This window comes from Hyaena hyaena, unplaced genomic scaffold, assembly GCF_003009895.1.
Source record: "Hyaena hyaena isolate Hyena2069 unplaced genomic scaffold, ASM300989v1 scaffold_276, whole genome shotgun sequence".
NCBI classification, from domain to species: domain Eukaryota; kingdom Metazoa; phylum Chordata; class Mammalia; order Carnivora; family Hyaenidae; genus Hyaena; species Hyaena hyaena.
In genome coordinates, this window is record NW_024080909.1 from 1430265 (window position 1) to 1456014 (window position 25750).

General features: G+C 50.7%; 1 protein-coding gene across 1 annotated transcript; it reads left to right on the top strand.

Annotated features, from left to right (window-relative positions):
• The first annotated feature begins 1093 nt into the window (after nt 1-1093).
• Nucleotides 1094-25750, top strand: ECHDC3 (enoyl-CoA hydratase domain containing 3). Its single transcript, XM_039246015.1, has 5 exons — nt 1094-1390; nt 5983-6104; nt 7537-7634; nt 12533-12733; nt 22122-25750. Exons 1-5 carry the CDS (start codon nt 1248-1250, stop codon nt 22431-22433), a joined length of 876 nt encoding a protein of 291 aa, XP_039101946.1. The 5' UTR covers nt 1094-1247; the 3' UTR covers nt 22434-25750.

The following is a 25750-nucleotide window of genomic DNA, read 5'->3' on the forward strand; positions in this document are numbered from 1 at the left end:
GTCCAATGTTGCAGCAGGATGCAGGGAAGTGTCATCATCAGGCATTTTTTGAAAAGATGATTTGATTGACTAAAATACTTGGAACTGAAGAATAATGGAAGACAGAGGTTAAGTCCTGAGACCAGAGCAATTCCTACAGAGGATACCTATTTCTGAAAATGAGCATGTAGGCAATGAAGTGTGTAAGAACATTTTTTAAAACCTCCAGACTTTGAGGGGCACCTGGGTGGCTCAGTCAGTTAAGTGGTTGACTCTTGATTTCAGCTCAGGTCATGATCTCACAGTTGGTGGGTTCCAGCCCAGAATCGCAGAGCCTCCTTGATATTCTCTCTCTCCTCCCCTCCCCTGCTCTTGTGTGCGTGCTCTCTTTCTCTCTCAACAATATACTTTAAAAAATTAAAAAAGAAAACCCTCCAGACTTTGAGAACTTAACTAACAAATGACAATGAGGATATTCTCATCATACTAAAGGTTTCAGCCACAGGATATGCTGTCTCCTCGAGGGCCAGTCGTTTAGATCTCCCTTTCCCTCCTGGGTGCATTTGAAGATCCCAAGAGCTAAATGTAAGGCTTTCAAGGAGAGGACACAAAGTCCTTCAAAAGTCAAGCCTGTGTGGAATACGCCTCATGTTGTGGCCTGAGCGGCTTTGCAGTGGGTGGGGTGAAGTAACAAAGTGGTGTCCGAAGCTCATACCACTCACCACCTGTTGACACTCATTTTTCTAATCTAGGCAAACCAACACATGGGTGTTGGTGCAGAGAGGAACAAGCCAACCCTTTCCTTGCTTGCTCTGAACCCCTTATCTGGCCTTGGGAAAACAAACAATACGAGGAGCCCGGCTGCAAGGTTAGGGCACTACAAGTCTGACTCCATCGCTTAGTCCCTTGGGGGCGGGGCGGGGCGGCGGCGGAGGGGCGGGGCGGCGGCGGAGGGGCGGGGCGGCGGCGGAGGGGCGGGGCGGCGGCGGAGGGGCGGGGCGGCGGCGGAGGGGCGGGGCGGCGGCGGAGGGGCGGGGCGGCGGCGGAGGGGCGGGGCGGCGGCGGAGGGGCGGGGCGGCGGCGGAGGGGCGGGGCGGCGGCGGAGGGTGTGGCCTGCAAGAGGAGACAGATCTAGGCCCAGGCCTGGGAGTTCCGGTCCGGTTCTGCCCGCGGCCCGGGGCGTTCGGGGCGGTCGAGGCGTAGCGCTCCGGTGGCTCACACAGCGGCCCTCGGCTCGTCCGGCCCTCTAGAGCGTATCTCTGGCTGCCATGGCCACCGCTGGCTTGCGGGCCTTCGGGACAAAGGGGCTCGGGTGGCTCCGGCTCAACCCGTGGGCCCCGCTCTCCGCCGGCTTCTGCAGCAGGGGGGCCGGGCCGCGACCCACCAGCGCGCGGCAGCGGGACGGCATCAGGTCAGCGGCGGGGTCGCCGGGCGCCCAAGCCCTCCCGGATCGGCCCCCAGGTGGGGGTGGGCGGCAGGGACCGGGGCGGAGAGATGGGCAGTCACTCCACGCGGAGGCCAACGAGGGCTCGGCCTGGGGTCAGCTCCGCCCGCTAGGGTCCCCAGTTTCTCCGTCACGGCCAAGTCTGGCTGACGACGGCCCCGAGGGAACCCGCGGACGCGATGTTTCCTGAAGCCCCTTGCCTGGGCACGGTAGCATTTGGGACCCTTCAGGACACACTGTAGAATTTCAAGTGCGACAGCCTCCGGAGGTCCCAGCGCTCAAACTCCCTAAACCGCCAGGGCAACGGAGCCCAGTCTTCCATGGACGTTAGGCGCTGCGTGGGCAGCTCGGCAGGCGGCCTTTGAGAAAGAGAGTTTTGTGCTTCTCACAAACTTGACCTGGTTCCAAGGCCACGTTAGGCTTAGCTGAGCTGCTCCTTGGCCCTCCCCCAGAAGTGCCCGCGGCCGGGCAGGTCAGTATGTAGGGTGAAGGACACACTGCACTGAGCTCTGCCATTTGGCTCAACAAACCTAAAACCGGAACACCGGTGCACAAACTGGAACTGGACGAAGCAGAAGTAGTAGAAGGTGAAGGACCCCTAGCCCCATCCAGCCTCTCCCTGATGTTTGCCTGGCCAGGGCCAGGGTGAAAAGACAGGCCTACCCAGCATGCCAAGTAGTTAGAAGTCACAAGTCAAACAGCTAAGTATGTTTTCTTCCTACCCTGACAAGCGTATCTTCATAAGACCTAGAAGACCGTGTTTGAATTGGTAAGCCTCAGGCTCCTAGGAGTTCCCCCAAAGCCATTAAGAGCCAGCTGCTGCCCTGCAGCTTTTTCTTTTCTTCCCACCCCTTGCTCACTCCCTCTCATCGCTGGGAGCTTGGTGCACAAGCCTGTAGACACCCCATACAGCATGCCTGTACTATCTCTATCCCCTCACCCCCTGTAATAATTGCTCTCGGCCACTCGACGGGCTTAAGGGTGCCCATGCAAAGCTGGAGAATTTCAGAGTCTCAGGTAACTGCAGCAAGGTTTGGAAGGGGGTGGTGATTTCCAAGCAGGCACACCTGGCGGGCCACAGCTGGAAGAGGGCCAGAACAGGGTGCTCTAGAGTGCACTGCCCAGGCAGGAGTCCTTCCTGCCCGTTTTCTTTCTTTTTCTTTCTTTCTTTCTTTCTTTTTCTTTCTTTCTTTTTCTTTCTTTCTTTCTTTCTTTCTTTCTTTCTTTCTTTCTTTCTCTTTCTTTCTTTCTTTCTCTTTCTTTCTTTCTTTTTCTTCCTTTCTTTCTTTCTTCCTTTCTTCCTTTCTTCCTTTCTTTCTATGTTTTATTTATTTCTAGGAGAGAGAGAGAGACAGCATGAGCAGGGGAGGGTCAGAGAGAGAGGGAGTCACAGACCGAAACAGGCTCCAGGCTCTGAGCTGGCAGTCAGCACGGAGCCGGACGCAGGGCTCGAACCCACAAACCGCGAGATCATGACCTAAGTGAAAGTCGGACGCTTAACCAACTAAGCCACCCAGGCGCCCCCCTTCCTGCCCATTTTCAAGGGTGGTTCTGCTTCTGCAAATCTGGTTCCACCTGGTCGGAAGCCTGACTTCTGGCATGGCAGCCAGTTGACCAAAGAAGGTCTGTCTGGTTGAGTTCGCGGGAGCTAAACATGAATCAGAAAGGGAGATGATGGGAAGAACCAATCTATCATAAATGCCCAGAAGCGCTTGGTAAGTAGGAACTCCAGATCCAGCACTAAAGCAGTAGTATGTTAAGCACTAAGTAGGTGAGCTTGAACAACTCAAGTCACACTAAGCATCCCTTTTCAAAGCTGTTCCCCTCAGCAGTAGTACTGTCATGTAGTAAAAACCAGCCAGGAATTGGGTACCGTGCTAGGTACTGTATGATCATCCCCCATAATCCTTATAAGAGCCTATGAGGCAGATTACGTGATCCCCACCCTACAGTGAGGAAACAAGTTCAGAGAGGTGGCAGCCTGTTCAAGGCCACACAGCCAGTAGGAAAGAAAGCTGGGAGGCAGGAAAAGGTCCCTGTACCTCCAGAGTTATTTCTACTCTCTTGTGTAGCCCAGTATACTCTTCACTGAAGTTTAAAAGAGGTGACAAGGAGCACCTTGGTGGCTTAGTTGGTTAAGTGTCTGATTCTTGAATTCGGCGCAGGTCATGATCCCTGGATTGTGGGATTGAGCCCTGTGTTGAGCCCCACATAAGGCTCCAGGCTGAGCATGGAGCCTGCTTAAGAGTCTCTCTCTGTCTTTAAAAAAAAAAAAAAAAAAAAAAAAGGTAGCAAAACACTAGGTGAAGTGAAAGTTTACAGGAATTTGGTGGAATTGGCTATGAGAAATCGAAGTGCTACTTAGGGTCATTAATTCAGTCAGCAGGCATCTGTTGAGTGTCTCCTCTGTGCACAAACATGACCGTGCCTCATCTCATGGACCTTCTCTTGGTTTACAATGATGTGATGGTCTCTGGACAGTTCATCGGGGCATCTGCAGGGCCCATTGCTTGCCTTGCAATCACAAATATTACTTTTTATCACATGCTCTGGCAGTGACCTCACTCTTAGTGATTCCCTCTTTCGAGGGGTGGTATTGGTGCAGCCGTAGGTGCAAGGCATCACGTGTTTGGACTCAATAGAGCCATTGGGAGAATTCAGACTGGTAAGATTTTTAGGAGGGATTACCAACCAGATTTGATGACCAGCTGAATAGGGAAGAAACAGCATGGCTTTCAGTTTCTTCCTTGAGCAAGTGAGTGGTAGCCCTGAGATAAGGAAAAGAGGAAGATGCCCAAGGATACATCAGTCCAGGAGATGCCGGAATGGACATGTAGACCTGGAGCCCAGGGGAGAGGTTTGAATAAGAGCAAAGATCGGGAGTCAGCAGCATAGAGGGACCAGTAGAAGCCACGGCCATGGTGGGCTGGACTCAGAAGAGCCTGGAACAAGTAGGGAGCAGTGGAGGGAGCTCCGAGGATCAGTCAGGGGGTAGCAGAAGGCTAGGCACGCCTTGAAGAAGTGGAGGATGGGCTAGAGAAGCACCAAAGAACAGAAGTGGATGTGCTTCCAGAAGGACAGCATGATCCAAATGGCCACTGGGTTCAGTTCTGGCAAGCGGGAGATTCTCGGTGAGGACGGTTTTCATGGAGCAGCAAGAATAGAGGCCTGGTTCCCCTGGGTTGAAAAGCGAACTCAGCCGCTCAGAGCACCCTGCCAGGGTGTGGAATGCGCCAGCCAGAGGACTGATGGACCACATAAACACTGATGCTGCCATGAAGAAGGGCATTCAGGGGCTGCATCTCTGTACACAATTGTGCCGGAGGCGTTAGAATTTAATTTAGGGCATATGTCACTGAGGGAATGGCAGCGTTTGGGGTTGCTACAGAAAGCACACTCATTATCTTACTGGAAGGTTCGTCAGCACTTCTGTTACCACATCCCAAAATGTGGGTTTCACAATCTATCGGCATTATCGGCTGCAAGTCACTTTGCTCCTTAGGAGGAAACGTGTTTGTGAGAAACAAAATGGATGAATGTCCCAAGCGCCTGCAGAGAACAGCAAAGCTGGCGTGGTGTTCCAAAGAAACGGGCTCTTCTTGTTGCCCTGAAATAAAGGCAGTCACCAGAGTGCTTTTCCAGAAAACACTAGCAACAGAAGTCTATTAAAGGAGGATCCAGGCTGACGCATGGCAGTAGGAATACCAGATTCCAAAAAAGAACGAGAAAGGCAGAAAACATGTAGGTGGGGCCCAATGGGAAACACATCTAACATATAGAACAAATAGTCTGGTGCTTGGCTCCCTGCCCGTTCCTTACAACGGCCAAAGTGAGACATTTTCTGTGTACAGGCAGCCAGACAACAATACTGCTCATTTTAATTAGCATGTGGGATACCTTAAAATAACGAGAAGACTCTTTGTCAGAGGACATGTCCAGAAGAGCCTTCTTGCTGTATGCACCTGGTCCTTTTCTTCTTCACATATTGCCCGTTCTCAGCATATTTTGCAGAATTACAGGATGCCACTATAAAAAAAAAAAAAACACAGAAAATGCTGTCCTATATGCATATCAGCAGCTGTAACAGCACTGCCTCCTCTGTGGAGTGGACGGGAGGAGACTTGGGGCCAAATTTTCCTTCTGGGCTCCCTCCCCAGCCTCATTGTTTTGAAGAAATCAGTTGAAGGTCACCACGGTGTGGCAGTGTCCCCTTGTGCCCACCCCTGTCTTCTCACAAACCTCACCGCCTCTCAGTATGGGCAGCGGTGGTTTGCGGACTGTCGAACCCACCCTTTCTGTGGCGGTGACAGTCGTGGATCTGATGGCAAACACAGAGAAAAAGAGAAACAAATCAAGGGAAGAAGGGAGAAAACCCAGCCCACGTTTCAGGTGGTCTCCTTGTTTTGACTTAGTGGTAACTCCAGAGAGCAGAGCCTCTCAATTGCCTGGTTCTTTTTCCTGGCGTTTTAAAAATATCTCCCAGGTTAGAAAGGGATCGTGGGGGTCCTCACTTGTTTTGATTCCTGCACGACCCAATAATTATACAACGTTCTTCCCAGGACCATTGTCTTAAGTGATCCAAAGAAGAGGAACGCGCTGTCGTTAGCAATGCTGAAGTCTCTCCAAACGGACATTCTTCATGAAGCAGAGAGCAAAGACCTCAAAGTCATTATCATCTCAGGTATTTATGTCATATCCAACCTCAGTGCTCTGTAGTACCCAGAAGAGTTTTCTCAAAATTCTTCAGTTATCTGGGGCATTCCCTCACTTAACGGGGTGATTGTTTTTGAAGCTTCTTTCAGGAACACTGATTATGGAAAACTCTCGTGTAGTGGGGGCCTTGATCCCCACACTGCCAACTGTGGGAATTATAGCAAAGATTACCGTGCAGCGAGAATATGTGCCTTTTCCTTTTTGTCAGATACGAAGCACCGCTGCTGCCATCCTTGGCCGTGCTGGTCTGTCCATCAGAATCACAGAACTGATTTCTTCATGGACCTGACGCAATGGGTTTAGTCACTGATCCTTCTGGTAGACTCCCTGGTAGGCTAGGACAGGCTGCTTGGGGCACTTGATGGGTTTGTCTTTTGTGTTCTTAACTAAGCTTTCAACCAAGATCTGTGGTCTTCAATGGCTCCAGAAAGCATGCTATATTTTGCTCATTTCTTTCCTTGCTCTTTTCCCAGGGAGACTTTCTGCCAGGTCATCTGGTGAGGATGACAGTGGTATAAATAACAGCAAGGCCAGCATTTTAAAGCAACCACAGAAAAACAAAACACCTGATGCCCTATGAGGCACTACTTTATTAAAAATTAAGATTCAGTGTTTCTGGAGGCAGATACTCAGAATGGTACCTTCCTGTCTGTGGTTGAATATAAATTTTCAAATTTTTATATGGTGAAGGGAAAAGAAATAGAACAAATATTGTCTAGCAGCCATGGGGTGGGGGTGGGGGGCTGTGGTAATCTGGATGCAGCAAGGCAGCAAACTCTGAACCACGCAATTTTTTCACTTGTTTAAAGGGAATAATGTCTGTCCCAGCAGCCACAGCAAAAGGAAAATATGAGAAAGTGTCATCAGCTAATCAGTGGAATTACATTTCACCATTGTTGTTAATGACAACAGTACCACTAAAACCACATCCTCAGATCCCTCGTAAAAATAAGGGGGTTCTCTTCACATCCTGCGCTTCCAACCTGTGTTGGGTAGCTGTTGTCTGTAGACCAAAGGACGGGGACACCATGGGAGGCACGGTGGATTTGATGGGCCTATATGAGTCTATACACTCAGGCCACACCACATCCCGCAACAAAAGTGTGAAGCCAGAGGGATAAGTCTGGAAAGAGTACGTACACTCGCCTTGGTTACTGAGCCTTCTTGCTGGAATTACATGTTTTCGCTGATTCCACCACAGACCTTTAAAAACAGGTGCCTCACCTCACTCGGTTACTTTTCAAGCTGCATAGAATTATTCTTATCAAAATTGAGCCGTTAACCTTCTCTGAGTGTCCACAGCATCAATACAATTGCCAGTTACCCGGCAGACAAGTGAACGCCCCAGCTCTGGCCGTTTACGTCTCTTTCTTTTTCTTTTCTCAACTGGAAATGTACAGCGGAGGGGCCTGTATTTTCTTCTGGGCATGACTTAAGGGAGCTGACGGATCAGCAAAGCACAGATTATCACACTGAAGTATTTCAGACCTGTTCTGAGGTAAGCCGGGATGACGACTGCTCGACATCGCAAACCCAGAAATGTTAATTACATGAACTACTGAATTAGGCTTCCAAGTTACAGATGAGGTTTCATCTGTGAGACCTAATCACTGCAGGCTGGTCACTGGTGAATCCTTCACCCAAACCACTCTTTGGTGTCGATTTTTAAGAAGGGACCATGGTTTGCGATTGATCTTATTACATGCCAAAGAAAGTAAAAGCTATGCTGGCCCTGGTGGTTTCCACCTCTGGATTCTGGGGTGTTTTTTTTTTTATATTTAATGTTTATTTATTCTTGAGAGAGAGACACACACACAGAGTGTGAGTGGGGGAGGGTCAGAGAGAGGGGGAGACACAGAATCCGAAGCAGGCTCCAGGCTCTGAGCTGTCAGCACAGAGCCTGACACAGGGCTTAAACTCATAAAGGATGAGATCAGACCTGAGCCAAAGTCAGATAACTGACTGAGCCACCCAGGCACCCCATGGGGGTTATCTTGGCATATATGTCATATGGAAGAGGTAAGAAGGTAGGAATGTACATCTTTAGAAGGGCAGAACCTAAAAGTAGTATCAGTTTTAAAAATTTTAAACTAAAACAACCCTGTTAATGGGAAAGAGAGAATATATGGATATGGAATCAAAAAATGCTTTTAAAGATATTTTCAAACCCTTCTTACAACTAGCCTTTGTAATCAGCATCTCCAAATGGGAAAATTAGCCTCTTCATGCTTACTTCTTACTGTCTCTTTAACCATATGAAGGAGAATACTTGCGAACAGAGAGGAGGAAGAGGAACAGAAAGTTTGGGATGGTTTTATAAATATATTAAGTCAGCCCCTGGATAATAACAAATTGAATATAAAATCCAACATTAAGTAATACATTGTTTACTTTATGACTATTTATTAAGCACTACTGTATGCATAATACTCGCAAGGCACTGAGGGAAATAGAAGGAAAAACAAGTTTTCTGCCAAGCTGAAACTGGAAATGTAGGTGAGAAACAAGACATAAAACAGTTCCATAACCCGATCCTAAGATTACTGAACCTAATTTTTCATGCATTCATTGACTTGTTCATTTATTTGATCATTAATGATTCAATAAATATTTAATGATACCTTCTACGTAGACAAGACAGAGGTGAGCAACAGGGAGGCTGACAGAAGGTGATTAAGATACCTTCTCGACCACCATTTGTTTTCCTTGCCCTTCCAGAATGCCATAAGGAAATCCAATTATAGTTTTCTCATTTCAAGGAGGGACAAGCCAGAAAAGCAACTGATTTGAGGCTTCGTGGAGAGGCAGAAGGGAGCCAGAGCTAAGGCTCAGGTCTTTTGTTTCACATTAACGATGTTTATGTAACATTCGAGCCCTTGGGTTTGCCCAGGATTGGTGCTTTAGAAGTTGTCTTCCGACTAATATCCAGGATGTTTGGCTAAAACAGAAAATCATCAGAGAGAACCGCTAGACCCCTTCTTTCCTCCCTAAAGGGCCTGCTTTCATCACTCTGCTGTGGTGTCTTCATGAACTAAGATCTAAACAGCTTAGCAAAAGGGCCATGGGGAATCCAGGGCTCCTTCAGAGGATACAGCCCTGATTTTGTGGAAGCTTGCAACCCACGGAAGCCTCAGGCCCACCTTTCAAAACACAGCACATAGACAGGACCTCATCCTAACACAGGGAGATACAAGTGGAAGTGCACTGATTTCCTTAACACTTCCTCTAAGAAAATCACATTGTCCTGGGTAAATATGAGCATTGTGAACTTGTGCAAGGTTTCAATTTCCAAATGTAATCAACAGACAGATCGGGACCGAATGAGCCAGGTATTTCACTGTTTGGCTCACACATGCGAAGATGAGTTTGTAGAGAGGAAGGCAGAGTGTCCTGAATCGGTTCAGCATCTAAACTATAGCAGGTTCATTACAGAGCACAAGTACCACCTGACAGTTATTTCCAAATCAGAAAGAGGGTAAACTGAGAACGAGAAGGAGCACTCAGCTCTGAGCGAGCGGAAGTAACCCTCTATGGGGCTGCCTGGCAGATCTCACCAGAGACCTCTCCCTGAGTCTTTCCTGTCGAAATTTGAAGGTGGAAACCCTAGTCCAGGAAGAGATTCTTCTCTCTCTCCTCACATCCTCCCACTGAAATGGCAACGGAACATGGTCTCTCGCTTTGGGGGAGTAACACAGAGCCCCGAGCAGTGCTGTCGAGTGAGGCTAAGGTAGTGATTGTCGAGCGCTGAGTGAGGCTACATTTATGTCCCATGTGGGAGCACTCGGTCCAGGAAGGTAAACTAGGAGGAATAACAAGGCTTGTCTCCCAAGGCATTGATTACCCCAGTTTCTGTATTATCTAGCTTGTCTTTGTCTTTCCTGAATTGCTCTCTAACTTTACGTAAAATATGTTTTAATTATAAAAATATTAAATGCTTATTATGGAAAATTTTGAAAATCTAGGAAAATGAAAGGAAGGAAAACAAATGACTGATACTAGACCATGATCATACCACCCAGAGTGAATGCTAATATTTGGTATATTTCTTCTGTATCTTTCCCCATGTGATCCTATTTGTCTGAATAATCATACATATGTGCAATTATATCACATAATTGTATAACATGCCTGTATGGTTGAATGCTTACCATGTGCCAGGTAATGTTTCGAGTACTTTAGACACAGTAATGTATACAATTCTCATATTCTCTAAGATTGGTACTATTATGGGGCTCCTGGGTGGCTCAGTTGGTTGAGCATCTGACTTTTGATTTTGGCTCAGGTCATGATCTCACAGTCATGGGATCTAGCCCCGTGTCAGGCTCCCTGCTTGGGATTTTCTCCCTCTCTCTTTGCCCCTTTCCCCTATTCACACACACTCGGAATGGAATGGAATGGAATGGAATAGAATAGAATAGAATGAAATTTAATGAAATGAAATTAAATATTGGTACTGTTATCATGCCCAGATGGGAAGACCGAGGGATAGGCAGTGGGTAAATGGCCGAGTGGGCATCAAGCCCCAGCAGCCTGGCTCCAGACCCACTACACAGGGCCCAGCCCACCAGGCTGATGTGTCTTGTGGAAGCTCGCATAAGGAGAACACAGCATTCCATTCAGTGGATATTTAGAGTGCCTAGCCCTTCTTCATTATTGATTGGTATATATTTATTGTTATTTATTAGTTTTTTACTGTTGTAAAATAATTTGGTGAGCATCGTTGCCCAGACAGCTTTTTACCCTATTTCAGAATTATTCCTTAGAAGTAATCCCTAGGGGCGCCTGGGTGGCTCAATCGGTTAAGCACCAACTCTGGATTTTGGCTCAGGTCATGATCTCAAAGCCCGTGACTTTAAACCCTGTTTCAGGCTCTGAGCTGACAGTGCAGAGCCTGCTTGGGATTCTCTCTCTGTCCCTTTGCTGTTCATGTACATTCTTTCTCTCAAAATAAATAATTAATATTAAAAAAAAAAAAAGAAGTAATCCCTAGATGAAAGGTCTGAATATCTTTAATACTGTCCGCACCTACTGTAAGGATTTTCCCACCAGGCTGGAGAGAATCAGCCCACTGTGGGTGGCAGGCTCAGGACACAGAAGGTTCAGCGCTAATCAGAGCCAAGTAACTTTTCATAAGTCACCAGTTCATTAGGGGACAGCTGACACTCAGCCAAAAAAAATCTCTCTTTGCAGCAAGACTTTGGAAGTTCTTACACGTTTTTCTCCTGGCTACTGCATTTCACTGAGAATGAGTTCCATCCTCCCTCCTCATCCTCACCGAGAGTGCATGAACCCCTAAACCCATGTGCAGCTTGGGGTGAAGACGTATGTGTGTGCATTCTTCTGAGGATAGGGTCATTAGCATTGATCAGGTTCTCCAAAGGTGACCCCCCCCAGAAAAGTCCAGAACCACTACTATGAGAAGATGATATCCTATCCTTAAGTATCTCATTGGTTATTTTATAATAAAACTGACTAATATCAAATGTGTGTGAATGCAAAAGGCTAAGTTCCTTGGGCAAAATCTTCAAATCAATGAAAGTCATTTTTTCTGAGTTGCCACCATGGGAAACAAGCCCTGATGTGGTAGTTCCTGCCAGGGTTCAAAGGGCGACCATTTATACACCGAAGTTACCATAGCAACACAATCTGTTTAGAGCGGCAAGGAAAAATGGAGAAGTAAACCAAGGTATTATGTAAGCTGCAAAAATAAGTTAAAGTTCTAGAGATCAGTGGGGGGGGGGGGCGTGGGCAAGTTTTCGGCTCCTCTCTGTGCCAGTGGCCCTGTCTGGGGAATTTTATTTTGATGACAGCAGGGTGTCCCCCACCATTTTAATAGAATTGAGAGAGCGTTCATAGTGGTAATTTGGGAAGTAATTACTACGGAAATTGCCTTCCAGTTCCTTTCCACCTTAATTTTTCAAGGATGTACCAAATAATAGTTTCAGACTCAGGAGGAGGGCTCCATGAAGGCGCGTTCCCCTCCAGGGATCAAAATCGCTCTGTTCTTCAACGGGGCCGCTGGGGGAGCAGCGGCGACTGTGGCCTCACAGAGGCGCCCTGCCCAGGTAGAAAGGCTGGGGCCTGCGGTCCGCCAGATGCGGGTTCTGACCCCTCTGCCACCGCGTGTGGATCCCCAGTGTTAGCCATCGCTGCCCCCTATGCTTTTGTGTCCTTGTTGTGAAATAGGGGCCGCCCCTGCCGCGGGTCTCAGGGAGACCACATGGTACAGTCTGGTTCACCATTGATATTTAATGCCAAGGTGGCTCTCTTCAGGCCTCCTTTCACCCCTTTTTCCAGAACCTGATGCGCTGATGCATATGGGACATGCCCTGAAAGTGGTGAAGTCACATAATGTGATACATGGGTGGAAGTGACGTGCTGTGTTTGCCCCTTCAGGTCATGATGCTGATCCAGAACCACCCTGTCCCCGTCATCGCCATGGTGAATGGCTTGGCCACTGCCGCCGGCTGTCAGCTGGTTGCCAGCTGTGACATCGCCGTGGCGAGCGACAAATCCTCTTTTGCCACCCCAGGAGTGAACATTGGGCTCTTCTGCTCCACCCCTGCGGTTGCCTTGGGGAGAACCGTGCCGAGAAAGGTAATTCACCTCCCCGCAGCCCCTCAGCTGCCGTCTTCCTGTGCGTACGATGGGCAGTTCCAGAACTCGCTTGTTATAAGTACCATGTGTATCAGGACATTCTGCCCAGCATGTAGCCAGCTGGATGTGCCACGATGTCCCTTCTAATGCCTTGTGCGGGGAGGGAATGTCCCTTCTAATGCCTGTTCTCTGAAGCTTCTCACCGTGGTCTTGTCTGTGAGTCACCCCATTTCAATCTTGCCTGTCCCTCAGTACAACTAGTTAGGTTCTTGTTTTTTTTATTTTCATAAAGGCGCACATTTTTGTCATCTTTCCCCCCCCCCGCAATGTTTATTTACTCTTGAGAGACAAAGAGAGACAGAGCCTGAGCAGGGGAGGGTCAGAGAGAGAGGGAGACACAGAATCTGAAACAGGCTCCAGGTTCTGAGGTAGCTGTCAGCACAGAGCCCTGCGCGGGGCTCAAACCCACGAACCGTGAGATCACGACCTAAGCCAACTTGGATGCTTTGACTGAGCCACCCAGGCGCCCCTGCATTTTTGTAATCTTGTTGGCAAAGCAGTTGAAACGGAGTTTTGACCTAAGCTGAGATCAAGAGTCAGGTGCTTAACTGACTGAACCACCCAGATGTCCCTGGAAATCTGTTTTTAAAAGGGAAGAGGGGTGCCTGGGTGGCTCAGTCAGTTGGGCATCCAACTTTGGCTCAGGTTATGATCTCATGGCTCATGAATTCAAACCCCGCATCGGGCTCTGTGCTGACAGCGCAGAGCCTAGATCCTCTTTCAGATTCTGTGTCTCCCTCACTCTCTGCCCCTCCCCTCTCTCTCTTTCTCTCAAAAATAAATAAAAACATTTTTTAAAAATCTGAAAAAAAAGGGAAGAGGGCAAAGTCATATACCACAGCATGCAGGGAACATAAACTGCTGCCTAGAATACATTATCCATTTTAGCATCAAATACAAAAATTAGCAGTTGCCTGTATGCTTGGGGCACAAAAGCAGTGAGACCCAAGGGAAATCAAGCTGCAAGATCAGGAAGTTTCTGGAAGCACTCCTTTGCTTTATGGTGTCTCCTCATTAATGTTTATAGCCATGCATGTGTGAGACGATTCTGAGGACAGACATGTGTGAGCACACAAACCGGGGCTCTGGCTCAACATGCGGCGCACGGGGGGAGCCGGCAGACAGCACCGCTTGCCACAAGGCCTGCAGACCCAGGCTCTGATGTGTCAGGGCGCACGTCGTCCTCAGTGTGTACACACAGCATCGCAACCAATACTTCTCAATCCCCCCTCTGTGCCCGCGCGTCAAAGCGCCTTCCAAATAGATAGTCAGAGCTCGTTAATAAACTCCCTTACGGTTGTGCACATCAAATCCTGAGGCTTGGGCCTAGAAGGCCGTTGTACTGACTACCCTACCTGCAGCTGCTCACATTTAACACCTGATGTTCTAGAAGAGTCCGCAGTGAGGCAGTTAAGCCTGTGTCAGCCAAGCTATCAGGATAAGAATCCATTCTTTCTTTACACAAACAAACTTTTCTTTTTTTTTTTTTTTTAACTCAGTCTTTAAAGGCTGGAATCCTTTTTTTTTTTTTTTTTTTTCATTTTATTTATTTTAGAGAGAGAACACAAGCACAAGACAGGGAGAGTGGCGGAGGGCAGGGGAGAGACAGAGACAGAGAGAGACAGAGAATGAGAATCTTAAGCAGGCTCCACACTCAGCACAGAGCCTGATGTGGGGTTTGATCCCACAGCCCTGGGATCATGACCTGATCTGAAATCAAGAGTCGCCCTGCTACTCAATGGACTGAGCCACCCAGGAGCCCCCACCACAAATAAACTTTTCAAACCAAGACTTATAAGTAAGTCCTGGAAACTTAAACATTGTATCATATTTGTTTTTTTAATAACGTTTTATTTCTTTTTTTTTTTAATGTTTTATTTACTTCTGAGAGAGAGAAAGAGAGAGCGAGCAGGGGAGGGTCAGAGAGGAAGACACAGAATCTGAAATAGGCTCCAGGCTCTGAGCTAGCTGTCAGCACAGAGCCCGATGCAGGGCTCAAACCCAAGAACCATGAGATCATGACCTGAGCTGAAGTCTGATGCTTAACCGACTGAGCCACCCAGGTGCCCCCATATTTGTTAAGTTTTAAATTACTTTTTGAGAAAAGAAATATGTGATAAATACAGGCTTTAAGTTTCCAGGCAGCAAGAAAACCAAAGTAGCTTTTACCTCCCACAGACAGTTCTGGGAAGGGCCTGGCCTGCTCAGAAGATGGGGGCAGAGTCTCCGAGACTGTCCATTCAGCTCCCTGATCTGTGCTCCTTGTGATATGACCCGCTGAGTGCCTTCCTAGTCAGCAGTCTGAAAGTGGTTCAGTGTCACTAGAGGCCCCTGCCCCAACCGGGTTCATCACAGCAAGGAGACCTACAGATTCCTGGCTCGGGGCCCACACAGTGAGCTGAGGTTGCCGATAAAGGGAACTTGAGTAGGAGGAAAAGTCTGTCGATCTTAGGGCCTTTGCCAGGATTCTGGAGCTGCAGATCTCACCTGCGCGGTCCCCTTTAGGAGACAGCTAGGGATCCATAAAAATCTAAACCAACCCAAAGCAGTCCTTCCTCCCTGTGATCGGTGCTTGAATGCACCCAGACGAACACATGCATGCCCAGGCCCGTAGGCTGTCGTGGGTGGTGGGCACATGGCCCCCGTGCATGTCCACAGGGAGGCAAGCAAGCGCTTTGCACTCTGGCCTGGCAGGAAGCGCCACCCTGTTCCGTTCTGCACCGGGAGGGCCGCGTGTGTGGGCCACCAGTGCCCTCTGCTGGTCAGTGTGGGAAACTGCTCGGCTGTGCCGGTAAAGGGAGGGCTGTGGTGTGTCCCCTAGGAGCAGAAATGATGGAACGCAGCCCTTGTATTCGAGCCAGACTGAGGCCGGGCATGAATAATCTCCCACATTTGTAAAACGCTTCTCTCCTCTGGCATGAGATAAATAATGCATCTTCGTTGCACCATGTAAACGACCTGCCTTCCCCAGAGCGGGCCAGCACCTCCCAGCCCTTGCTGTCACGGGAGGGCACAGGAAGGACCCGAACCCCCTCTCCGCAGCCTGGCACTTGTCTGCAGTGTGAACGCTCGCTCCCACCTATCTGTCCACGGTAACCTGGTGTGTCCGTGGGATCTGATCTCCCAATCGTCTAATTAGAGCGGAGCAGAACCTCGAAGCTGGAGTGTTACTGCCTTGCTATGGGCCTGGTGTGCAGACCACCAGGACCTGAGAAATGCAGAGTCTCAGGCCCCAGACAGACCGCATCAGAATCTGCACGGCCATCCGCCTTGGCGCCTTTGAGAACAGGTAGTTTAACCCCCTCCCCCCAATTTACAGGAGGGCTTGGGGGCGCTACTGGCCCCACCACCCTCTGTCAGCTCCCTTCCCCTCTGAGTTCTGACTTCACTGCCAGCCCGTAATGCTGACAGCCCACCAGCCGACTCTTCTCAGAGATGTGACTTGGGGAGACCCAAAGAGCCCTCTGCTTTATTTTTGATGTTTATTTTTGAGAGAGAGAGACAGAGCATGAGCAAGGGTGGGGAAGAGAGAGAAGGAGGCCCAGAATCTGAACCAGACTCTAGGCTCTGAGATGTCAGCACAGAGCTTAACATGGGGCTCAAACTCACAAACTGGGAGATCATGACCTGAGCCGAGTTTAGAAGCTTAACCACCTGAGCCACCCAGGTGCCCCATAGACCCCTCTGCTTTAAAGACCTGCCCCCTTTCAGGCCTGTGATACCTAAAAGTCAATTAGAGATTCATACAAACCTACAGTTGGGATGGGCATATTAATAATAGTGCATTTATTAGGCACCTGCTGAGTGCCTGGCACTGTAGCATAAGCCTTACACTTTCTGTCTCTAATCTTCACAATTCCGCAGGAGGATGGAAGGTTTATTCCCATTTTCAGATGAGGAAACAGACTCAGAGGGCTTATGTTGCATCCTTAGGTCCTGTGGTTAGTAAGTGGCCGATCTGGGATTGGACCTTGGGGACCAGCTCCTGACCCAAGTCCTGCTGCTTCCGAGATTAGCCTGGGCCTCAAGCGCTTGTTTTGTTTTTAATGCAAGTCCCCCAGGAAGAGGAAGTATTAAACCACCAGCTTGCTGGGGTGACCCAAGATGTGCCGTCATAGAAGGCGGCTTGAATGGACAAGAGAAAAGGAAAGAGAATGTGTTTTCTCTCTCATCTAAAGTTCTGGGGGGCCCAACATAGAAACTTCAGTCGTAAGCGAAGATTGTGCTGACTAGCTAGAAGATAAACAGACTTTCTTTTCCTTAGAGAATACACTGTTATCCAACCTGCCTGTGTCAAATCCCTATACATCAGTAGGTGCTAACAGTTATCCCCATAGGCAGATAAGGACACCGAGGCCCAGAGGAGGGGAAGAACCAGGCAGGCCTGAGTTGGGAAGCCAAGGCCTCTGGCTCACGACCTCGCTCCCGCTGAGTAGTGTTAGTCCCACTCAGACTCCCTGGTCTTCCGGAACGAGGGGAGAGGCTCTAGGGCAGCAGTCTGCCCCCGTCACCAAGAGCCACGGGGCCCTTTACTCCCTGTTTACATCTAGTCGGACGCATCTGTGATTCACGGGGAGAAAGCCACCTAGCCAGCCGCCTCTCCGTCATCCTGGTTCTTCGCCTTGCCTCTTGGTTTCTTTGCTTTTAAAAACTGGCGTTCCTGGGATGTGACGTGTGTGTGGTGCTGCCTGGGTTTGAGAAGCGACGGAGAAGCAGAGCCCACGTGCCATGGACTCCGAACCCTGTGACCGCAGAGGCCACTGAGCCGGGTTCCCAAGCCTGACTAGACTTGGTGCACTGGGGCCCCCCTTGGGCCCCCTCATTATCTCTCTTCACAGGACAGCCCATCACTTTATATGAAGTGGAAAAGGGGACGAGGACATTAATAAACCTCCTACCATTTAACAATCTGGATTTTTTCAGAATCATTAGTGAACCTGTATAAGCGATAAAAGAAGTTTGCACCAAATATAAGTGATGAGTCGAAGGGACTGGTCTCGATGGTGTGTTCCCTTCATTTATCTGCAGGCAAGGCTCCATTTAGAGCATTCCAGAAAGATGAGTATCTTGTATCTTTGAAAATATTCCCATGTGAGGTGATTTCTGAATCTGGCAGTTCTAATGCCCACTACATAGCAGGCAGTAGGAGAGGCCGGGGTGCTGTGTGCGCACCATTTGTTTCTGAGTGTGCCAAGGACAGAGCCCGGGACTTAGCAGGGGTCTCTTCGGACAGCTGTGAGTTCCATCTCTCAAGGGTGTTCTGACCGTCTGTCTATCTGTGTCTTTCTCTGCTTGGCTGACTGACTCACTGACTGAAAGCGGAAATACCTTTTCTGTCTGATTAAAATGCCTCATGCTATAGCTCAAGGTCACTTCCTTTCTGTTTATGACTAGAGATCCTGAAATAGCATCAGGAAGCTTTGTCTAGAAGGGAACGTTAAGAGACAGAATGGCCTGTGCCTGACAGACAGCCCCCCCCACCCCCAGGTTCATACAGCCGCAGGGGTGAGGACTCCAGTTCTCCTGGAGGGACTCAGTTCAGGGACTTAGGTGGTTTGGAGGTGCTCCAGAACAAAGACATTGCAAGCACCCAGAGTCGTCCTGGGCGCGGGTAAGTCACGTGCGGCTGCCGTAATGCCGTGACTGAGCGCTTCAACAACAGAAATCTATTTTCTCTGTTTTTGAGGCTGGGAGTCTCAGCTCAACGTGCTGGCAGACTTGACTCCTGACTACCTTCCTTCTGTGTCCTCATACGGCAGGGAGAGACACACACAGACAGACAGGCCTCTAATTCTTCTACGGCCACCAAGCCTAGTGAATCAGGGACCCACTCTCTGACCTCATTTACCCTTAACTGCCACCCGAAAGGCCCCATCTCCAAATACACTGAGGCTCAGGGCTCCCACACCTACACTTTGGGGAGAGGCGATTCAGGGCCTAGCACTCCTTCTGACACGTAGTAGACGCCCTATGTAAATACTTGCTGGGAGAGTGAAAATACAAGAGGAATTTGTGCTTTGAGTTCCGCCTCACGGAACCTGGTCACCATCCTCATAAACGCAAACTCATGCCAGGTCCCTTGAGCAAGCAAACCCCTCACAGTTAATCTGCCTGCTCTCTGTCTCGCTCCGACAGACTGTTTCCTTAGCATCTCTGCTGCACCGGCCGTGACGGTGGGCCCTGCAGTCACTGGTTAGCTGTCCTTCACCGCATCTCGGAGAGAGGCATTTGTGCCCAGGCGTTCCGCCGGGGCCCAGGGAGATGGGAAGCGATGTGTGGGGGTCCTGGGAGGGACAGCACTGAGCAGGAGGGACAAGGCCCCGGCCCGCAGAAGCCTGGGCTCCGAAGGACTCGCCTTGGGAACTGCATGGAGCGCTTGTGCCCCGTGCAGCGGCAGTTCCTGAGCCAGACAGGTGCTTTGCAGGCGTGCGATGGGGGCCGGGGAAGCAGAATGGAGATGAGGAGGCTCAGGAAGAGAAAGGGAGAGGGGAGTGAGGGCAACAGAGGTACCGAAGAAGGTGTTCCCAAGGGGACTGTCCACTGACAGCCCGAGAACTGGGACGGCAAGTGCTGACTAAGCTGGACGAGTAGAGGCCGGTCTGCTGAGCCAGCTGCCGGAGGCCTCGCTACTTCGGTCATGATGATTGCCTCCCCCCGGCTCTGCTGACATTCACACCTACTCTTTGAAAATCATTTGAGGTCCTGACCGTTCCAAGTTGTGAAGAGAGTGATGGGCTTGTCCTCGGTGCATTGGTTTTTAAAGTTGTTTTCCGGACTGGCCACTTGCCGGTCCGTGGTCCGCATGGAGTTCTGGATGGCCTCCCGCGCGACTGGAGGGCGGGACGGGCTGGAGCTGCCGCCCTCTCCTGGCTCCTGACCTGGTCCCTGCTGGTGTGCACCGCTCAGGCAGAGACAGAGCAGATGCCATCCTGGCCCCTTGGTGTCACTCACTGGGTGTCTTCAGCGGGGTCTTAGTGGCCCTTAATCAGCAGGACCTGGTTCTCAGCTCCATGTTCAACCAGGGGCCTCAAACCCTCTTGGGAGCAATGATACTGTTCCCTCTGCAGAGGGAAATGGGGTGCGGCACCGCTCGCCCCCGATTGCCGGTCCAGTGTACATTACACGTGTACCCCACACGCCCCACACGGGAGGAGTCCTCAAGCCCAGCCTCTGACCCTCCTCCTTTATCAAGGCTCCATCCTTCACTGATACAATCCAGTGTCATGATTTCAGAAACCTAAATTGGTGGCTTGAGGCTGGGAGCAGTATTGCTCCAGGGGACGTGTGGTGGTACCTGGAGACATTTCTGATTGTCACAGCTGTTGGGTTGGGACAGTAACCGCTGGCACCTGGCAGATGGCGACCAGGGCTATGTAAACATCCTACTGCCCACAGGACAGCCCCACACAACATGATGTTATCTGGCCCCAAATACACAACAGCACCAAGGCTGAAGAACCTGGTAGGAGCATTATCTAACTGCTAATGGCTCCCAAATTTATAGCTCAAGCTCGTCCAATTATCTATTACTGCACAGTGAACCACCCATAACTTAGTGGCTCAAAGCAACAACAGTAATTTGTCGAGCTCATGAATCTGCCATCTGGATAGGACTCATCGAGGAGGCTTATCTCTGCTCTGCAACGTGTGTGGCCTCAGCTGGGAAGAATTGATGCCGGGGGAGAGTGACAGCTGGGGTCTGTCGTCGTCTGAGCGGCTGTTAGCCTGCCTCTTAGCTAGGGCCCCAGCCAGGCCGGTCATGGGAACACTTAGCACCGCCCGCATGTCCTGGACACCCCCACGCCATGGCAGCCGGGCCCAAAGCCGCAGCAGCATGAGCAAAAGAGCCAGGTGGGAGCTGGGTCACCTGTGCCCAGACCTCTAAAGGACCAGAGCATTTCTTCTGCTGTGCTGCCTTCCTTCATCCATCCATCCCTCAAATCGCTCATCATAAACACTAAGTAAGCTGCCTACTAGATGCAAGGTACCCTTTCTGGTGTTGGTAGTACAGAAATAGAGCAGCTAAAAGAAAAAAAATCCCCCAGGGGCACCTGGGTGGCTGTCAGTTGGTGTCAGACTTCAGCTCAGGTCATGATCTCACATTCAAGGGTTCAAGCCCAAGGTCAGGCTCTGTGCTGACAGCTTGGAACCTGGAGCCTTGGATTCTCTCTCTCTCTCTCTCTGCCCCTCTCCCACTCAGGCTCTGTTTCTCTCTCTCTCAAAAATAAACAAACATTACAAAAAAAATCATTGACCTGGTGGAGTTTACATGCCAGCAAAGGAGACAGTACAATAAACAAAACGACGTGTGGAATGTATAGGGTGTTAAAATGGCGGAAGTACGAAGGATAAAAATACAGCCGGGAAGGGGGTTGGTGCTGGGGTTTAGTCTGCAGTTTTGACAGCGTGGTCACGGGGCACCTGCTGGATGAGCTGTCATGTGAGCAGCGGCCGAAGGGGACAAGGCCACCTGTCGGAGGGACACCTGGGGACAGAGTGTCACAGGCCAAGGGAACAGCACCCTGGAGTGACAGCACGCATGGCAGATTCAGGAAACAGCAGGGCTGTGGGCAGTGAGAGGCAGAGCGAAGGGGGGCACCTCCCTGCCTGTGCTCCACGTGCTCCGGGAGCCCCTCTTTTAAATCATAAATTTGATTCCAAGAGGCCAGGCTTTGTGGAATTCTGGTACCAGGCACGGTGTGCGGCAGGCCATAGAACAGAGGAAGCCATGAAGAGGAAGGACCTTGGATCCCCTTCCTTTGGGGGAGGGGGGGTTCTGGGGGAGGGGGCATCTAGCGCAAGCCGCACCTCACCTGCTGGTAAGCTGCCCGTGTGAGGCTCCTGTGCCTGGTCCCCGGAAAGGTTCCCCTTTCAGCCCCTCCTGCTATGGTTTTTGGAGGCTGCTCTTTGCCTCAGACCGAGGTGATGGCATCTCTGAACATCTTCCTCCTTCTGGAAAGTAGCCACCGCGTTGTCTGTGGGAGGCTGGGCCTTGCTGGTGCGGCGGTTTCACTTTCCTCCAGTCAGATGCGGCAGCCATCCCATGCCGGGCCCTTGAACGAGGCAGGGGACGCTCCTGGTGTGGCAGAGGCTGGGAGATCTGATCTGGAGAAGGAGCAAGAAAACACGAAGAGTCACCCCCTTTCCTGGGCACCTGTGCTCTCCGCACTCCTGGAAAGATCTGGCCCTGACCCTGGCAGACATCAGGTCCGCGGGTGACAAGTGATCTGAGGAAGCAGATGACAGGGCAGAGGTGGTAGGTTGTTAGGGTGGAACGGAGAGGGTCACAAGGAGCGTGCCTTGGTAACGGCCATGCTTCCCCCCCTAGGTTGCCTTAGAAATGCTTTTCACGGGGGAGCCCATCTCCGCCCAGGAGGCCCTGCTGCACGGGCTGCTCAGCAAAGTAGTGCCAGAGGAGCAGCTGGAGGAAGAGACCATGAGAATTGCAACGAAGATTGCCTCCTTGAGCCGTCCTGTGGTGTCTTTGGGCAAGGCCACCTTCTACAAGCAGCTGCCCCAGGACCTTAGAACAGCCTACTACCTGGCCTCCCAGACCATGGTGGACAACGTGGCCCTGAGGGATGGGCAGGAGGGTATCAAGGCCTTCATCCAGAAGAGAAAACCCGTCTGGTCAGAGTAAGTGGTCCCATCAGAGGAACGGAGGAGGAGTGATGCCCACACACCACTGCCTCCTCGTGATCGTAGAGGAGACAGCCTGCTGTACATTAGCAATGGCCTCGCCGCTTGTAGTCTGCATGAAAAGCCTTGATTCCACAGGGGAAAGGCTGAGGCGGAGAATGGAATGAGGCTGAAGGGTAGTCGGCACCTGTGCTGGCTGGCTCTAGTGGAAAGCCTGGTACTTGACATCCTCCTTCCCGGGACCACAGGTGAGGGATCACCAGATGCGGGAGAAGGTGAGGAGAACACGCTGAGGTATAAAAGAAGAGTGCCAACCTCACTCTGCTTTCAGAAATGTCCCCTGAGGTGGAGGCCATTCTGGCTGCCCGAGGGCGGCAGCGCGTTTCCAATCTCCACAAGATCTTCTCGATTCCACTGAGAAATAATCACGCCTATGGCTTTGGTCTAATCTTATATGATTTAAAATGATTAAATATTTAGAGAGACTGGTAATTTCATCTTCCCAACCAGACTGTAGCTGTCTGAGAAGAGGAAAAAAAAAAAATCACAACCTCTTTCTTTGGGTGCCAGCACTCATGGGCGTCCCCCAGAGGCCGATGTTCCTGGCTCTCCAGGACCCCAAAACTGGGATCCTGGGCTAGACCTGAGGACAGAAACCTCAGGGAGACCTGTCCCCCCACTAGACGCCACCCGCTCTGGACACGTTTCCGAACTCTGCTCGGCCTCTGGTGGGCGATACAAACTGGACCCGGGCGTCCAAGCCCCCCAGCTGAGCAAGCGTTTGGATTAGGACCTAAGCACACTGCTTTTCTGGCTTCTGGTCCGACAACGGCCTAAGAAACGCTCCAAGTCTCTTGTCCTCAAGCTTTTATATAGGATCTTATCTTTTTTAAAAAGCCAATCTATCTTCCCTAGGAGTGGAATGCGGCCATAAAGGCAGTCAGCACTGTGACGGAAATAGGGAACGTGTGGTTCTAACCCAAGGCTCTCATTCAGGGCTCGCGTGTGTTGTGAAGGATGCCCCTCCTGCGTTCACAGATTCCTATTGAGACTGACTTTTTTTTTTCTCTGCCTGAGTGTAGAAAGGTTTTTGTTTTTTGTTTTAAGAGTGTTTTCTTGGAAAGGAGGAACTTGTTAGTAAGATGGTCCTCGTGAGCAGAGGTCCCCCATGTCCTGGCCACCTGGGACGTGCCAGGTGCTGACCCGTCCGCACATTCGTGTTTCGTCCTCATTCAGAGCTCAGTGGAGCAGGTGGTGTGGTTGTTCCCATCCTACAGATGCATTGCTGAGGCCCACTTCATGCCAGGTCAAACAGCGGACATGGGGTAGGGCAAGGGTTGCAGACTCTGTCAGCCTGAAGAAGCCACAGGTGCCCTTTCCCCCTGGCCGCAACGCCTTGTAGGGAGGGCTGGGCCAGGCTGGTGTGAGGCCAGCCCCAGGAAAGGACTTCCCTGCTGCATACAGCTTTCTGAAACAAAGGAATGGGCCACACATTTGCTGCTATGCAACCTTGCTGGTGTGCAAGGGACATCGGTGTGATTTCTGGCAGAAGGCTAAGGGAGTTTTCCCTGCACAGCTGATAAAGAGCTGGCTGATGGTCTAGACTCGACTATGAAGGACCCACCTGTCACCGTCTGCTCAAACACAGTGCTGCCAGGGGGGCCCCGCCTCTGCCCTCCTGCCCTGGTGGCCTGCTGCGGAAGGCATTATTTCAGTTACCAGATAGCACAGTGTAGGGGACAGGGTGTGAGAAAGGTTCTGGGCCTCAGGGAAAGTGACAAAGCCTTCTCTCACACCCGTCTGGCAAATGAAAATCAAAAGTTAGCTTTCCAGTGTCTGCGTAAGCCTACACTGTGCTCCGAAACCGTGAGATCCTGGGGGCTCTTGGCCGGCTTCCCAGCCCATGAGCCGACGTGCACTCAGGGACTGGCTATAAATCTGACCACTCGCCTGTGGAGAAGATAACCCAGAAGGAAAATCTGGCCCCGACCCTCTGAAGTCATAGAATTCATCCCCAGGCAAATATAAATTCAGGGCTCATTTGTAACCCTGCTTCCCTCCACTGGGACACCGAATGAGATTTTTCTGATAACCACACATGACGAGTGCTGTTGGAAGCCTAGTGTGTCTGGCTTTCCGTCTGCACCATTCACTTCTCAGGGAGCTTTGCTGAGCTCAGCCCAGCCGACCATGTCCCTCAGTTCGGGCGCCAGAGCCGGGTGTCTGCTGCTCGCTGGGTGAGAGAGCATTCCAAGGCCAACTCGAGGCCTGGAGAATACAAGCAAACGCAGTGATCCCGTGTGCTCCACAGCAGTGAATTTGGGGTGGCTGCCACTCGGGAGCGGTGCTGATCTAATGAGCCTCAGTTCCTGCCTGCAGCACTATGAGGCTACTCTTGCTGGCCCGCTGGCATCCAGGGGGCCCCAAGAGGTTACGGCATTGGCCGAAGGCAGTTTGGGGAGTGGGTTTGGGTCTGTAGGCTCCGGGAGCCTGTGCTCCTGACCACCGCACCGTATTCCTCCTGGTATCCTGAAAAGGCTCCTGATCCAGCCTGCACACGCTGACTACCAGCGCGCTCCAAGGGACCAAGTGGAAAGGCCACAGCCACGGCAACACAGTTTTGCTCCCAGAAGGAGATTCGGGAAAAGCAGGGATTTGAACACATAGACCGTGGCGTCCTGGCCCCAGGTTTGCCGTGGAGCCAGTTGTGTGACTGGGCGCAGCTGACAGAGGTGCTTTTGCCGCTCAGCTGGCCCGTCTATACAAATGACACCACTGGACACTTGTCTTCTTCCTGTGACATTCCGGATTCTGCAATACCGGGGTTCAGGAACTTGCCATGGAATGTGAAACAGCCAGCTTTTGCTCACAGAAACTGCTCTTTTACAAGTGGAGAAGATGGGCATTTCACCTGGAGAAGCAGTAAACAGTGGAAACGCCTGAGCACATCTGCGACCGCAAACTCCATTACAGATATTCAGAGGTGTGGGGCCACATCCAAACCTTCTGAAGATGTGATCAACAAGGAGGACCCGCCCTGAGGCACATGGCCCTCGTGGGTGATGTCTAGGTGCCTTATTCAGCCAGCTCCACCCCCCACTTTCTTCTCCTCCTTCTGAAAACCCACGGCATTAAGAGTGGCATTTCCAAAGTGTGGCCCCTGGACGACCTGGGTCTTCAAGTGAGGATTCCTGGGCTCCTCAGAGCTAATGAATCACAAATGCAGATTTCTGGGGCCCAAAAATATGTATTAAAAAAAAAGTTTCCGAATGATTCTGCTGCACAATAAAATGTAGGAACTGACCACATTCCGGTGGA